The 16,260-nt window shown below is 48.1% G+C and overlaps 1 protein-coding gene across 1 annotated transcript; it reads right to left on the reverse strand.

Annotated features, from left to right (window-relative positions):
* Window positions 1-2,908: 2,908 nt before the first annotated feature.
* BDH1 (3-hydroxybutyrate dehydrogenase 1) lies at window positions 2,909-16,260 on the reverse strand (the record flags this gene model as incomplete). The annotated part of the gene is made up of 6 exons (XM_084267252.1): window positions 2,909-3,534; window positions 4,861-5,013; window positions 6,507-6,648; window positions 11,644-11,754; window positions 13,095-13,167; window positions 16,178-16,260. The coding sequence occupies 6 exons, from the start codon at window positions 16,258-16,260 to the stop codon at window positions 3,065-3,067; spliced, it is 1,032 nt and encodes a 343-aa protein (XP_084123378.1). The 3' UTR covers window positions 2,909-3,064.

The following is a 16,260-nucleotide window of genomic DNA, read 5'->3' on the forward strand; positions in this document are numbered from 1 at the left end:
TTAAGGCTCAGAACAAGATGTAACAGCTGCAGTTAAAATTACCCCATCTCTGCTGCCTCCCACCACACAAGGGAAAGTTATTTTTAACTCCAGATTGCCCAAGGGATGCTGCACGGTGAGATCTATTGCGTCATCACCAACAATCTTTGCCTAGCAAGAAATCTGGGGAGAGCCCTCCCTGCAGCCAGCTGGGGCGAGGTTAGAGCCCAGGGGTGGGCACCACTGCCTACTGGCCCCTCCAGGCTCCCCAGCCCCTCCTGAGAGGGCAGAAGCCCCACTGAGGCAGCTCTGGGAGTTCAGAAGACCAGGTGCTTGGCCAAGTCCTGTTTCACTACACTTTTGTTCTTTTCAGTTTTCAAATAAATTTGGAGGGCTGAAGCCACAGTGGCACCACGCAGGCAGGACCCTGAGTGCACTGCATCACAAGAACAGTCGTGCAGAACCAGAGGGGATCAGCTTTTAGTGCACTTCTCAGGGGAAACTCTGAGACTGCCAAGGTCCCTGCGGGAGAACTACGCAGCTTGCTGCCCTCCTGCCCACAGATCAACTACCAAACTCTGATGGCATTAGGAAAACTTGCACAGAAACCTAGTAACAGCCACGGTGCACAGGAGCATCCTGGCCATCCCCTCTCCATCGCATGCAGCCCCAGTACCATCATATCTCCCCCAGCCCTCGAGCAGTGGCACAGCTCCAGAGCGCCCTGTGGACCCTCATGCCGAAGGGTCCAGCCGCCCCCAGGAGAGGTGCTGTGTAGACCTGAGCAGAGCTATTGCTGTTTGGCTTTACCTTTCTGTCTGGGGACAGCCCCTCTTAGATCTCTGTCTGCGACATTGGCTCTCAGGGGTCTCTGAGCTAAACCGCAAGTGCTCAGCTGTGCAGCCGTTTCCGTATCCAGCCTCACTGGTGTCTGTTAAAACCCAGCACTACCTGTAAAACTGGGGCTTCACATCCCACATGGATGTGATTTTATGTGTCACTTGGTATCTTGGGGCTACATTTTCCGACTACAAGAAGTTTTCTTGTAAAGCCTGACCTCCTTCTGCTGTGCCATCTGCAGCAAACAGCGTCAGGCAGGTCTTTTGCTCTGCCTTGTAAGTTTGTCCCTGTGCCCACTGGGTCTCCTGTGGTTCTTACCCTTACGTTTTGCACCAGAGGCAAGCCCAGAGGGTGGGAAATGAAGCCATACTCCCTGCAGCTGTCACTGCTGGGACTTGAGAGAAGATCACAAAGGTCTGGAAAGCCAGCAAGTCTCTCTCAGGCCTTTATTTAGGGTCTGTCAGTGACCTGTTGCATGCGTGCTCAATCACAACCATCCCCCTCCCCTCTTCAGAGCCCAGTTTCTTTATTATGGACTATAATCCATAATAATCCTTTGTAATCTGCAGGAGTCCAGTCCAGGTGCAGGCTTGAGTGCTGTGGATGCACAGGGTCCAGGGGTTAGGTGTGTTTGTCACAAGATGCAGGATACATCTGGTACTGTACAGAACTCCTGCACCATCCAACACAGACACCTGAGGTGCAGGACTGCACATCAGCCACTGAGCGCAGTAGGCATGCGTAACAGGCATGAACCTCACCTAATTTAAAACAATCCCCCCCTCCCGAAAACCCCACCACTAAAGATGAGCTTTCCACCTTAAGTATTTAGAAAATAAAGAGAGGGAGCCTCTGAATTGTATTACCATTCATGTATACATTTATTAAGCCAAAGGAGCTTGATCATGTCACGGTATGTTACTAGAGCACGTGAGATCCCTTCTTTTAAACTTGACTAAAAATGGTTATTTTCATTACTTTTTTTCTTTTTGCCTTTCAAGCTTAAAACCCCTTCTCTTCCTACATTCCTCATGAAAGGCTCTTTCACTTTTTTTTCTTTTCTTACAGTACAAAACAAACATTTCTCAGACATGTAAACAACCATCACAGAATTGCAACTGCTCTTAAAGTTAACTTCATTGCTATGGACGTTCTGTTAGATTTATGCCGTGTTAGATGGACTTCAGCTCCATGACTTCTTCAGTGAGAGTTAAAATTGTTTCACCTGCACTGCAATGGTGCCTTAAGGCCCCTGTGAGGGCTGAGGCCCTTCTGTGCAAGGTGCTGTACAAATACCTGGTGTAACTTTGAGGGCCCTGGTAAGAAGAGTGGTAAGAAGAGTGTTCATTGAGGGGACTATACCCGCCTCTGCTTCCCTCTGCTCAGCAGTGATCCTCACAAATTACAGGAGCTGGAGAGAAGCTCTACTCCAAACTAAGTCTGGAGTTGATGTTTAATCACTGTTGAAGAGAAACAATAGTGTGGGCCAATCCTGACGCCTGCGGTCCTGTGCGTAAAAAGCTGCTCACACTCATGGGAATGCTCATATGAGTAAGAAACTCCTGCGGGAAAGGTCTGCAGGATTGAGTCCCTGGATCATCGAACTCCTTTGCCAGAAAGCATGCAAGAAAAGCAGACTGGTTCCTTTTCTCTAAGGTTTCATCAGTGTAATTCTGAGAGAAAGGGACAGGGTCAGTTGCTCAGTTTCAGCACGTCGAGCATTTTGAGTTCTGATCCCCAAATTAAAGAAGTCTCTGCTCTGCCTTGGGCTCCTGTGACCAGGCTTGGAAAAATCTGTTGGACACTCTTTGTCATGAGGAGGCAGTGGTTTGCCATTACAGCACGGAGGGTCTCTGTTTTACGGTGCGAAGGCTGCATCCTAGGCAGGAATTGTGAAGCCTGTGCTCAGCCTTCAGCAGGAGTTACTCTGAAAGCGCTTCAGGACATCTGCAGCTCAAATAATGATTCTGATACTTGAGGTGGGAAATAAAAAAAAAAGGATTACAGGAAATCAACAGCAAAGAATTAATGTCCCTGTACAGACGTAACACATTCCTGCCTGTGAAGCATCCCTCGCAAATCACCGCCCGTGAGGATATGTCAGATGTTCAAATGAACCTTTACAGCTACAGTACAGTACTCAGAAATGAGGTTAGAAAGGTTTTAACATGACTAATGGGAAGTGTGCACAATGCTCTCTTGAAACCAAATTCCCCACCTGGGCAGCCTGGGAGCGCGAGGCCTCTCAGTAGACGTAGAGCCGATCCGAGATGGCAGCGGGCATGTGCGTCATGATCTGCATGCGCAGCCACCAGTAGTAATCCATGGGGTGGTAGCGGGTGTACGGGGCCGTGGAGGTGAGCGCGTGGGCGACGCTCTCGATGACGGGCGAGGTGTCTGTGGAGCCGCTGTTGCAATACGTCTCCATCTTGCTGACCTGCTCGTCGAAGTACTTCCTGCCGTAGTCTTTGCGCACGATCTCGGGGAGCTCGTCCCACATTTTGTCAGCGATGGCTTTGATCCGCTCGGGGCTGTACAGGTTGGTGGCAGCTATGAAGTTGCCAGGCTCCACGATGCTGACCATCACCCCCTGGGGCTGCATTTCGTACCGCAGGCAGTCGGAGAAGGCTTCCACACCAAACTTGGTGATGCAGTAGGGCGAGCGGGCAGGGCTGCCCATCCGACCCATCATGCTGCTGATGTTCACCACACGACCTAGGCAGAGGCCAGGCAAAGCACAGCTGAGCTCCAGTACCCGACCCAGAGCAGACACCTGACACGCCACCCAACAGATTCCTGAGCACACATCCACCCACCCCGCTGCACATCGTAGGGGCTGCACAGCAGACCTGCTCCTGGCTCTATGTGAGTATTGCTGTCCTACTCAGTGGCCTTCAGGCAGGAGAACGAGCCCAGCTCTTGTGCTCCCTGGCTTGTTATACCTGAGTGAACAGGCACATAGCGACACACAAAGCTCAGTGCTCTGGGGAACACAAAAGAGGCTGGACAGAGCCTGCAAGGTGGGAAACAGGCTTGCTCAGCAGCAATCAGGGCTGAGCTCACACAAGGGGAACAGGCGCAAGGGAAGCCTCTGGCACCAAGGCTGAGCTTGTTCATTTGCAAGTCAAAGGTACAAAATCCAGGATCCAATGGTAGTTTACTACAAGGGAACTGATTGAATCCACTGCACTCTTTTCTGTGTGATAGCTGGATTACAGCTCCAGGCACAGAGCCCTACCCCTCTCCAGAAATCATCCATTGTGGCTAGGGAGAATGCTGGGAGGAGACTGAGGATGCTGCAGAGGTTGCAGCTCTCTACACTTTCTATCAGTGCTCATCTCCGAATTGTGTTAGACCACAGAAGTGGGTACCCTTCCATGGCAAAAGAAATACTGCCTAGGCCACACACTGCCCAGGTTTGCAGCACATGACAACTGTTCATGTCTGTGGGTGCCTCAAGAGTAAAAACAATTCTCATTTAGCCAGGTAGTTGGCCCCAGTACAGGACAGCTTTTGCCCCTTTATGCTGAAACCCATGCAAGCTCCAGGTCTGTGTTCCTTTGCCATACAAACCCCATCTCTCAGCATTACTGGCTCCTGAGGTACTACAGCACTCAGCCAGCAGCTTCCCTGCAAGAAGCAGGGCATAGGACAGTGCTGCTGCCCACCCTGCCAGCACTGGGTGAGTTCTGTACAGCATGGAGGGCTGCTCCTGGTGCTGGAATCTACAGTGAGCTGCAGCTTGGAACAGGTGAAAGTGGGTATGACGGATTAGCTCTTGTGTGGGATGTTGCAGGCGAAGGCAGCTCAGATAGGAGAGAGAAATAACTGGTTTTCAGTACTGCTGCCTTGCTGCATAACTCAGAGCAGCTGGGAGACCTGTCATTGTGTGGATGCTGTGGGTCACATTCTGTTTGTACAGGCATGAAGGTGGCCAGTGGCACACAGAGAATCTAACAGACCTTTTGGCCTCTAACACAGCAAGACATGGGGCCTGAGGAGGGATCTGCTCCTGGGAGTGCCAGTGAGGGGATCACTCACCCTTTGACCTCCGGATGAGTGGGAGGAACGCCTTGGTGGTCCGCACGGTGCCCCACAGGTTCACTTCAGCTACCTCCATGTAGGTGTCCATGCTGGTGAACTCAACTTCCCCAAACGTGGAGATCCCAGCATTGTTAACCAGCCCCCAGAGCCCTAGAAGACAAAATGAAGCAGAAAGCTTTCCCTCTGTGAGACAAATGAGAGCAGCTTGGCAAGGGCCTTGCTAATCGATTATGGAACCACACAAGCAGCTTTTCATTACGACTTGTGATGACGGGAGCCAGACAGAAGAGAGTCCAACGTGAACCTCCATCCCTTGAGCAAATACAGCCACAACCAAGATCTGCCTGTACTGCCCAACACTGCAGCCACAAAGTACCATGAATAAGACTTTCTGGGAAGTTCTGAGCCAGGAAACAGGGAACTTCAGCCTTGACTAAGCTCTTCTCCTTGCCATTCTCTTTTTGTCAGTCACGATTTTTTAAAAGAAATGAAATATAAACTCTAAATGCAAACAATAAAAATAGGAAAGAATGTGTGAGAAACAGAAGAGTGGTTCTTTCAAAAGGAATTCCATAAAAACTAGAATGTCTGCAATGCTGGGAAAGGGTATGCAGGCATGGGTGAGCACACGTGCCATAGCCTCTCCCTTTTATTCTGATGCAACCAAGATGGCAAGATGAAGCTACCAACCCATTTGGCAATGGAAAGAAAGATTAAAAAGGGACTTGAAATAAAATGAACTTGCTTCAAATAATATTCTAATTGCACAGGAAACAGACTGAGAAAGGTCTGGGTTGGCTTCTCTCTGCTGTTTAAAAAAACTTGCTGTTATCTGTTGATTGACTGTGCCCAATCTGTGTTCTCAGAAGCAGCCCAGAAAAGGCAATTTCATTCTGGCCTATGCTTGAGAACACAGGGCTAGAAAACTTCATATAGCAGATCCATCTAAAAAAAAAAAGTTAAATATAAAGAAAAGAAATAGGTTTATGCAAAAAACAAAGTAAAACATTAGTGGCTGTTCTGCTTTTGAACAGCCTTCATGCACTGAAGTGTGGGTGATGTTTAGGGGAAAAATGTAGTTCACCGAAGGGTGGAAACGTTTCAGGAATGCACAAACGGGGATTTTCACAGTACTGGAGCTACCCCCTGAGCTCTGAAATCTGTGATACATGGTAACATCTGCAATGGCATTTGTGATACTCAGCTGGCTTCATGGGAAATCCTCTGGAAAACCTCTCCATTTTCCTTTGAAAGTCTGGGGGACACATTTCCTTTGCTAATCCCCAATCTTTTGACACTGTCCAGATTTTACAACATAATGAGAGTCACAATATACTGCAGATTGCAAGAATAAATGACCATTCCCAAGGCTTTGATCACCAACCTGATTTCTGCCAATGTCCCTACAGGACCTAGGGAAGAAAAAAGCAGTTCTCTTTGTAGATGCTATCTTAAGTGGGAAGCTGCTTTCCGATATGGCACAAGATTTAAACAGGCCATTTGCTCTGCACTGCTGCTCCTTAAAGCTTTGTGCTCTTCAATCACACACTCAGCTTTTGAAATACGCCCTGAAAATGCTTTCAGAGCCCGGCTGAGGGCGCTGCTGCCACCTATGTGATCACAGAACCACTGCATGCACCCACCTTTCTCTGGGTCTTCCAGGCTGCTATTCACGTGCTCCACTGCTCGGTCCACTTCCTTGCTGTCACAGACGTTGAGCTGGACAGTTCTCATTCGATCACTGTTCATGTTATCCAGATCCTTGGAGCCCCCATCTCCCTTGTCCTAGAGAGGAAGAGAGTGCTGTTTTGAATCTGGCCAAAGGGCTTGTGCAGAGCATCAAAGGCATGGCAACTATCAAATCAAGCAAGAGAGTGCACAGGGCAGTCATAGAATCGTCAGGACAGCCCTGCAGCTCTAAGAGGCAGGGGAACAGACAGGGCTGCTCCCGCTCCTGCTCCTCAAGCATCTCCATCTGACCGTGAGCCTTGCCACCCTAGTGGTACTGGTAAAAACTGCTGGTACAAACTGCTTCACCACCAAGAAAACAGCCAGACCTGGATCTGCCCAGTACAAGCTCCTGAGATCAAGCCATGCCCACTGCCACAGTGCTGGGAACGTGGTGCTGTCCTCACTTTGGCTTGCACACAGGGCACAGCAAACAGCTTGGCAGGGTATGGTATAAAATAGCTGGTGAGTGGCAGCACATGTACGTTGCACGTGCTTCTCAGTCACACTGCCTGCAACAGTCCTAGAAGAGGGACTGCCTGCCCACTGCTCTCTCCCTTCAGCTGATCTACACACACAGCTCCCACTGCCTGGAAACCTACCTGCTACCTCCAGCAGACTCCTACAGAGTCCTATCGCCAAGCGCCTGGCCAGCTTGCCTGCTAGCAATCCCTTCTGGCATCTTTTCCAGGGTCTTGCTTTCTTCTCTGCCTCACCCCATGGGCTTTTTCTTGCTCCCATTTATTTCCTTGCTCCACTACTTTTTTCTCAGCTCAGAACAACAGATTCCCACAGCACACAGATACTGCTCACAGCCCAGCAACTAACCACAGCCAGCCCCTGAGACACCTTTCACAGAGGCCAGATGCTGCTTGCAACAAAGCTGCCATCCCCAAAGCTGGTCCCTTCACCCCCAGCAGTGAAGCCTGACAATAGTGCTTCCAGGACACAGACATGGGATATGAATATGAGTTTGGGACTACCCCTGAATTGCCCCCATGGTTATAAGCTACAGGACTGTGCTGACCACTCCACGGTTCTTTTCATACAGGATAGTGAGGTGTAGCTCAGAAAATCATCAGGTTCTGGAAACATCCCTAGCTTTACTATAAGAAACTCCCTCTGTCTCCTCAATACCACTCCTTATCAGAAGACTTTACCTCCCATTAACAGGGTAGACATGGAGCATGTCTCACAGGATCATCTGACTACTGCTCAGCTATTCTTTCCCCAGTGCTCAACCCTCCAGGTAGCCCAACTCAGTATCAGCATCAGCAGGAAAGCATCAGAGTGCTCCTTACTCTGGACAAGGCTTTTTGTATACATAGCTTCCTTCCTGTGGCCCGAAATAGGCTAGATCTTCATAGCAGGGCTTTTTCCTGACTGCTGAATGACACCAGATTGCTCTCAGCACCTTGAGTCACAGGCACTCCCTGTCAGAGACTGCCAGCAGTCAGCTGCCATCGCGATGGTGTTTGTCTCTGCAGTCTGAACCCTGGCTGTCCATTTGGTCCCCAAACAAGAGTTCCCTTCAGACACCATGCTTTAGGTACCACATGTGGGTGGCCATATGTCCCTGTGCCTCTGTGCTGCCCATCTTCCAACAAACCTCCTGGTTCCTCTCACTCCTGGGCTTATCCGCTGTGCTCAGAGACAGTTCACTAACTTCAGTATCTGACATCTGTGCTGTCTTCTCCATTCTTAAGTATCTGACATCTTCTCCACTCCCTTATTCCACCACAGACTGTTAACACCAGTGTTTGTCCTTAAGAGAAGCATCTAACTGTGCTCTCCTCACACAGAAGCATACTGCATACAAAATGGAGCAGTTACCAGTCCCATGCACAGCTGAGGGGTGTTTCTTTTTGTCATGACTGAAGATAGGATTTTGTGCTAAGTTTGCTGCTCACTTAAGCCCACTGTGGTGCCAAAGCCAGTGTGCATGGCAAAGCACTGGGAAGCACACAAGTGGCACATGTGGGAAGGCTGAGAGGAAACCGGCAGATGCAAGCAGGCAGGTCCCTTGGGAACAGCGGGGACGGCGGAAGGGAAGAGGAAGAACAGTGAGGCCAAGGGGCTTCTTTCCCTGATCCCAGGTTTGCAAGGTGCTACAGCATCACTGGGACACAACACCACCCTGGCCTCAGAGGCCTCTTAAACTCTACTGGGACCTTCATAGCACCCTTCTTCCTCCCTTAGAAGGTTGGCTCAGCAAGCCAACATCCCTCCTGCCCTCCTACCCACAGGCAGCTGGGTGCTTGAGAGGGACCCCTGGGGCTGGGATCATGGGACATTAACCCAGACCCACAGGGCCATTCCCTTGGCTCTTCAGAAAGGGCAGATGGGTGATGTTTAAGTCAGGCACCCTGTGATTGTGCCATGCTCTCCTGGCACAAGATACAGCCTGCCCCACACGTCCCGAGCCCAGGGCAGCAGGGCCCAGCTTTTGCATATGGAAAAAGAACACCACTGCCTCATCTTCCTCTTCCCATGGTCGCCTTCTGGGGCCCATGAGCATCAGCTTGTGTTTTTATCAGTGTGTCCTTGAAGTGGTACACAACAGCCTGTGGCTCTGAGCGCTCCCATTGAGCCCTACAGTAATTGGCCTGCATGCTGGCTTGCTCAGATAACCTCTGCCTTCTCATCCCCCTGCAAGCCCCAACAGGCTTGAGCACATGAAGCAAAGCAAACAGGGGGTCCACCACACTCCTGACAGCGGTGACAAACATCACATATGTCAACTGGTAACAGACACTGATGGAAAAATACCTTCTTCATCTTGTGTCAGCTGGCTCCTCCAGCTATTAACCAGAGAGGAAAAAATAAGACAGCTGCAGCGTGATCGTTCATTGGATCCAGTCTATCACTGTCTTTTGGCAATGAAGCACCAACACAACTCTCACATGAATTTGCCAGTGAAAATGTTAGGAAGAAACTGTGTGTGAAACAGCACACTGTTAGCACAGACCCATCCTTAGGCTCCTCTCAGTTGTGGCTCTAAACACCTCTCAGGTTTTCTTCAGGAAAATACAGCCAGGCACTCAGGATCTGGCCACTACAGGGAACCTTTCCTGATGAAGAGTCAGCACTGCACATGTTTTCAACCTGCAGGAAGGCCAGGACATTCCCAAGAGCAGCACATAACCTGAGCACACGATGGCTCCCCAAGCTGGGGTGTGTTTCTGATGTGCAGGTGTGCTATGAGAAACAGTCCCATGAAAGTAACACTGAAGTTTCATAGTCATGTCCTCTCTGTCACAGCTAGGCCAAACGTGCCCAAGCAAAAGAGGATGCTTCTTGTTTCTACCTCCACTTCTACAAAACACACCAGGCTTTTCCTTCCCCTAAAATCAGTACCAGCAATAATTACAGTCTAATCAGAGCTCTGCATATTGTTTTGCCAGTAGAACCTGTGGCACAATGAGAAATCTCAGTCTCCTGGAGCTGGTTTAGTTCTACAGAGCAGTTTTACATCAAGTATGTGGCCTGAAGACACATCTGAGGCCAACCTGTTAACTAAGGAGCTCTGGCATTTTACAGTGTTTTTCTGATGACAACTGCTGTTATCAGTCTTGCCACAGTCACGTGGATTTGTGGAACATGGGAGGAGAGTCCAGCTAAAGAAGTAATATTTAATTAGACAGTGACAGAGCAAGAAATAAATACTGATCATATCCTAAAAGAATTCTGGCATACTGCTGCATGTCAGCTTATGCTAGACTTGTCAGAGGCCAAGATTCTTCACTAACATGCATTCAGTAGAAGTGCTGAAGACACCAAAGTGGAAGGGAGGTTTCAGTGACAGCTTAAGACATGCATGTCTTCCTGGCAGCTCAGACAGAGGAAGTGAAACCCAGAAGTAACTTTGCAGCTCTGAATTTTTTTGCTCCTGTCAACAGAGGCAGGCTATTATTCTAAACAGTCTCCAAAGTTCTTGTATTCTCTAACGTTGGTCTTCAGTTAAAAAAGCTAAGTAGCAATATCTGTTAAAAAAAGTACTCATCTACCCTCTCTCTCTTCTGGACACCTTTTGAAAAGCAGTTTGTAAGTGTCCTGTTCTGGTGTGAAGCCTGTAGAGGGAGCTCAGGTTAACAAATACACCCTTGTCCCAAAGCTGAGACACCACAAGGGACACAGCCATAGAAACAGAAACTTCTTTTGAAAAAATGCAGCAGAAAAACTAACAACTTAAGTAAAACTTAGTAATAACAGAAAAATTAACAGCAGAAAGATAACATTCAAAAACACCTGGCAAATTCTCTTTAAGTAATATAACTATTGAAAGTACATTTATAGTGATGAGTGAGCTAAAAGATTAAGATCAAAACAACTGACCCACCCCAGGATATCCTGAAGAATAAGTCTGTTTCTGTTAGGTAATGGCCACATAGCTAAAAAATCTCACTGCTTCCTATAGAGAGAGGCTAAAGCTCTCCTGTATTTTCCCTGCCAAGGCATCTCTGACTGCCACACAGAGCACAGAGTCCATCAAGACTGAGTCACTGAGCTAATTGTGGCCTGATTTTGCTCTCATTTGCACTAGTGGAACACTTTCACCTTCACAATGATTTCAGGAGACCCTCAATACACCCTGAGGCATGGCTGTACTCATGAATACAGAGAAATATGCTGATAGCACCACATGCTGTAACAGCACTGGTGCCTCTTTGATTCTCACAATTAATGAAAATAAACCCTGTGCAAATAGGTGTAGTCTGAGAGCAGGGCCAAAGGTCCAGGCTCAACCTGATCCCCAAATTTGGTTATGGATAAGCCTATAAAATTAGATTTGGGCTTCTAGTCCATCAAATATGGAACTGAACACAATGTTGTGACCCAAGTAAGAACTCCCTAGATACCATTCAGTCTTGGTTCTGGTCTAGACTAGGCTATGCTCTATGAAGTTCAAGCACTTATGTCTATTCCTCTGGGCTACCACCCACCCTCCCTCTCCTTGGCAGAAAGCTGTGCAGAGTGGAGAGGGAAGACTGGATTTGCTGCAGTGTCTGTGCACACGCCACAGGTGAAGAATAGTGGTTTTGTTTTCCTTACCTTTTGCAAGCAGCCAGCGTAAACAATGAAGCCTTTGGTGTGCAGGTGCTTGGCCAAGGCAAATCCAAACCCTGAGTCACAGCCTGTTATAAGCACAGCTCTGCTGCCAATCTGCAGAACAGAACAGAACAAAACGCACTGGAATCGAGTGCTTGAGGTCAGCTGTTTGTAGTGCACTGAACAAAACCCTGCCCTTGGCCAGGAGCAACCCCTGTTCTCTATACTCACTGCCAGCTACTGCCACCCAGTGCCTCTCACAGAGGAGAAGCAAGGGTTTCATACGGAGCTGACTCCAGTGAGGCAGGATCACTGTCCTCCCAACACAAACAGAAGTTCAGCATCTCTGGCAACAGGTTCCCAGAAAGACCAAGCAAACCACCATGCTCTGGCAGTTCACACCCCCCTTTCTGTGCCACACAGGGCATGGGGAAGATAGCTTGACTGAAGAAAGGATATAGGTTAACCTTACTGACTGCTCACTCAATTTTCTCTCTGTAGCATGTAAACCCTCTTGTGCTGGGTTTTAAAAGCCAAGTAGAATCGAGTCAGTTTAATATTTGAAATTAAGACTGGTTCATCATCAGTCTTTTTGTTGCTTTTTTTGGTTGTCTTATTTTTCTAACCTAGAATTTAAGCAGGAGAAGTACACCTCCTTTCTTCTCCAAACCCCTTCTTCTAACCCAAAGAGAGCCAGCAGTTAAGTTACAGGTTAAAAACCACACAGGGTATCAGACATTCCAGCAGCAGCTGTGTACGCAGCAAGGTGCTACTGTGGGTGGGATTAGGTAATAACTACTTGTAATTCATTCCAACTAATCTAACTAACCAGAAATTTGCTTTCCCCAGCACACACAGGGACTGAGCAGGGTCACACTGCAAGTCCAGCTGTAATGCAAATGCTGGATCAAATTCCTCTGAGCCTCTGTCCTTTGCTTAAGGAGAGAGACATGCATGCTCTAGCACTGCTGAGTTTTGTACCATAAGACAGGCAAGGGGGGAAAACATCCCCCTTCCTTTGTCTGGCACTGTTCCTGGGGAGCTAGTGCCTTCAGGGAAAGGGCTGTTAAAGAAGAGGGCCACTTTTCAAAACCAGAGGCAAGGACACAACCAATTTATTTACATCTCTTTACACAACCACTCCAGAAAGAGTGCTTTATTACAAATTCATCATGCAAATTCCCTACACTCTAAGGTGGAAGATTTCATCTGCTAAGTGACCTCCAAAAATAGAAAAAAACCCACTAGTCTGATTGTTTATTTCCATCCTTAGCAGCATGTACTGTGCTACGTCAATGGAAGCTCTGCACTAGGAAAGAATGTGGGGTATGCTGGAGAGGTCCAGCTTGGAGTCTTTCTGGCGAATCGGAAAGAACAATTTGGGCACCAGGCTTCAGGGATTTTAAAACCCCAGCTCAGCAGAACTAGTTCCTGGAAACCACAGTCACACTCACCTGATCAACTTCACTTGCATAAGAGCGGCTGCCACATGGGGACAAGAGTGGGAAGCAAAATCTTTGCACGGGCCTGTTAAGAAAAGCACAGACAACAGAACCATCAGGCGTGGGGTATCTTGTCCATACTCTGGTGCACAGGCATGAAAAGGAATGTGGTGTGTTGCTGTATGTATGATGTAGACTGTCATTTGAGAAGATGGAATCCAGTCTACAGTTCTCCTTGGTCTGAGCCTGTGTTTCCTACAGTACAAAACACTTGTTTCCCAAAAGACCTTGATGCTATTTCCAGCTGCAGAAGCTGCCTGGATATTACCAAGAACTCTAAAATAGCTCCTGGTCTGGAGGAGCTCTGGAGCTTCCACCCACAAAATGGGCAGAACAGTGTTTCATTTCCAACAGCAACACTCTCACTTAAGGGTTACACAAAGTAGGGAAAGTTATTCATTTGTCTGCTGAAAGTATTCTGCTGTGGCACTGTCTCTCATGCCCAGCCTAAGGTCAAATTTGCTTGGATCTCTCACTGCTTTCACACACAGCTTCACCCTTCTGTCATTTTGGATGACACTTCTTCCTCTGCAGTGACTACCCACTAGAGACTCTTAGATCTTATATGCCCTCTTTGCAACTGTTTAAACTAAGAGACATGATGCCTACGAGCACTACCTGCCATGCAGACCTAAGGCCCTCTGTACAGTATGTCCGACTCCCAGAAAGATAAACCATGTCCACAAAGACAGACCAGACCAAAGCAACAATGCCTTCCAGGGTGTGGCTATTTATTTAGCAAATATAGGTAGCATCATGCTGGCTTAGCTCTTGCCATCACTTATCAAAACTGGGCCCAGACCACACACCACAGTGACCCTAGTCTCTGTCCTTGCCAGCCACATCTCTCCACCACATCAGCTCTTTCATTTTTGCTGTGGGTGCTGACCTTGCCCTCACGGAGCGTTCTGGCCTTCCCCTAGACCTGCTGTACTTCATCTGCCCTCTGACTCCTCTAACAGCTATCCTTCAGCAGAGCTTAACTTCCAGGCAGCTCTTCTGTCTTCTAAATGAATTTGCATAATCATTCACAATTATGTCCTGCTCAGGCATGACAGGCACTACCAGGGTGACCTGTGCCACACCGGACAGCGCCCTGCAGACAGTCTGGTCTCTGAGCTGCATCTTGGGAAAACAAAGCTGGAAAAAGTCTGCTAGGGCAGAAGCTCTGAACCAGATGTGAGGGGAAGCTCATTTATATTCAGGCCAAAGGTGTCTGCTCACCTTCCTGCAACAGTTTAGCTCTTTTTCTGACTCGAGTGTCACAAGCCCAATCAGCTCTTGAAATAGCAACAGCCAGTTTAATTGCTGCAAAGGTCAGTCCCCAGCAAAGGCTGTGTTAACATCACTGAACTGCAGTCCCGACTTGGAACTTTTATCTCAACAATTTCTGTGTGTCCCAAAGCACCCAGAAATTTCAGTAAGTTACACAAACTCGAGTTTCATTTTTCAGTGCCACCTCTGATTTGCTGCACTCCATTCACAATAACCTGTAGAAAACTACCTGACATTTTGCCCACCCTGACCCGAAGGCAAGGGCATAAAATAGATGCTGGCTGCTGGTCAGCAGGACGCTCACCAGAGGCAGCAGCTACGATGCACATGGGATGTCAGCTCCCCCCACCCCAGCACACTAATGTGCCAAGAGCCATTGCTGTCATTCTGCATGACTGAATTCTACAGACCACAACTGAGACTCTTAAAAGGCACAGATGGTCCTCGAATTGAGCCTGTGCTTGTACCCATGCACCCGCTTTTTGCTCAGTTACACCAGAACAGGCAGCCCTCAGCTTGCAGAGCTGAGTATATAAATGCTACCTCAAGGTGTTATGATACCAGTATAGTGACAACACTGCCTTTCAGATGCACAGCTGGATTTCCATTTCAGGTTTAGCAGCTTGCAGGTACTTCAAAAAACCCCAACGCATTCTTGCCCAGAGTACAAAAGGCACACAAAGCACAAATTAACAGCAAGCAAAACAAAAGAATTAAAAGAAAGAATATGCTGGAAAAATATTTTCTGAAGTTAATAAAGCATCACTTTGTATTTCTGAGGCCACAGCAGACACCTGCTGGTGAAGCTTTGCTGTGTGTGGAGTAAACAGGAGATAAAAGGCTGATGTCTGTTTACACAGGAAATCTCTAACAGCTTGGCTATCTTTGGTCTCTAAGACCCTGTGTTACAGGAGCCACCTGGGGCAGTGATGGTGGAGGACACCACTATCAAGGGCAGGAGATCCACACTGGAAGTGGCAGATCTTGCTAGCCACAAGCCACTTGTAAACAGCTTAGGTACAATTAGTGGTACACACACCGCTGTTTGGGTACCCTGCTCTAAAGCAAAGCCAGTGAAATTACTCAGCTAGCTCTGAATTTGAACAAGTAGGCTTCCCATCAGATATCAATATAAAAGAGTGGGCTTCTTCAGAGTTAGGAATTAGAATTACATAGGCAATGTTCTGTTCCATGTTCAGAAGAAAACAGCTTTGTTACTCAGCCCACCTCCACTTCTCACTAAAACCCTCTCTCTCAACTTTCTCATTTTATGTGATTCATTACCTCTATAATGAAGTCATAGAAATATATGACAGTTCCATGCACTGCAGCAAGGCCTGGTTGCTGATAATCAGAAATAAATCTTTGCTTGACACTGAATTAATGCTCTACTCAACCCCCTTTTGACTGCAGATGATAGTTCAAGTACAAAGAAACCTCCACGTTGCCAACCCTTCCTTTCATACAGAGTCCACCCCCTCTGTGCTCAGCTCAATGAATGAGCACTGTCACAGCCTGCCCAGGCAGGTTGTGGAGTCTCCATCTGTGGTGATATTCAAAAGCTGTCTGGACACAATCTGGTGCAAACAGGTTTGGGGGGGCTCTGCTGGAGCAGAGGGGCTGGACCACATGACCTTCAGAGGTCCTGTCCAACCTCAACCATCCTGTGATTCTGTAAATAAACTGTCCCACTGAAATCAAACGAGCCCTTGCTGTGTGCTTTACTCAAGATCTCACTTCTTCTCCACCACATCACTTACCTGAAGCCATTCCCTGGGTCCTTGAAATTCAAGGCTTTCACAGAGAAGTTCAGGAGAGGCCGGGACAGCTTGGTAGCCAACAT

Source organism: Gallinula chloropus (genome assembly GCF_964237585.1).
Source record: "Gallinula chloropus genome assembly, chromosome: 8".
Lineage (NCBI taxonomy): Eukaryota > Metazoa > Chordata > Aves > Gruiformes > Rallidae > Gallinula > Gallinula chloropus.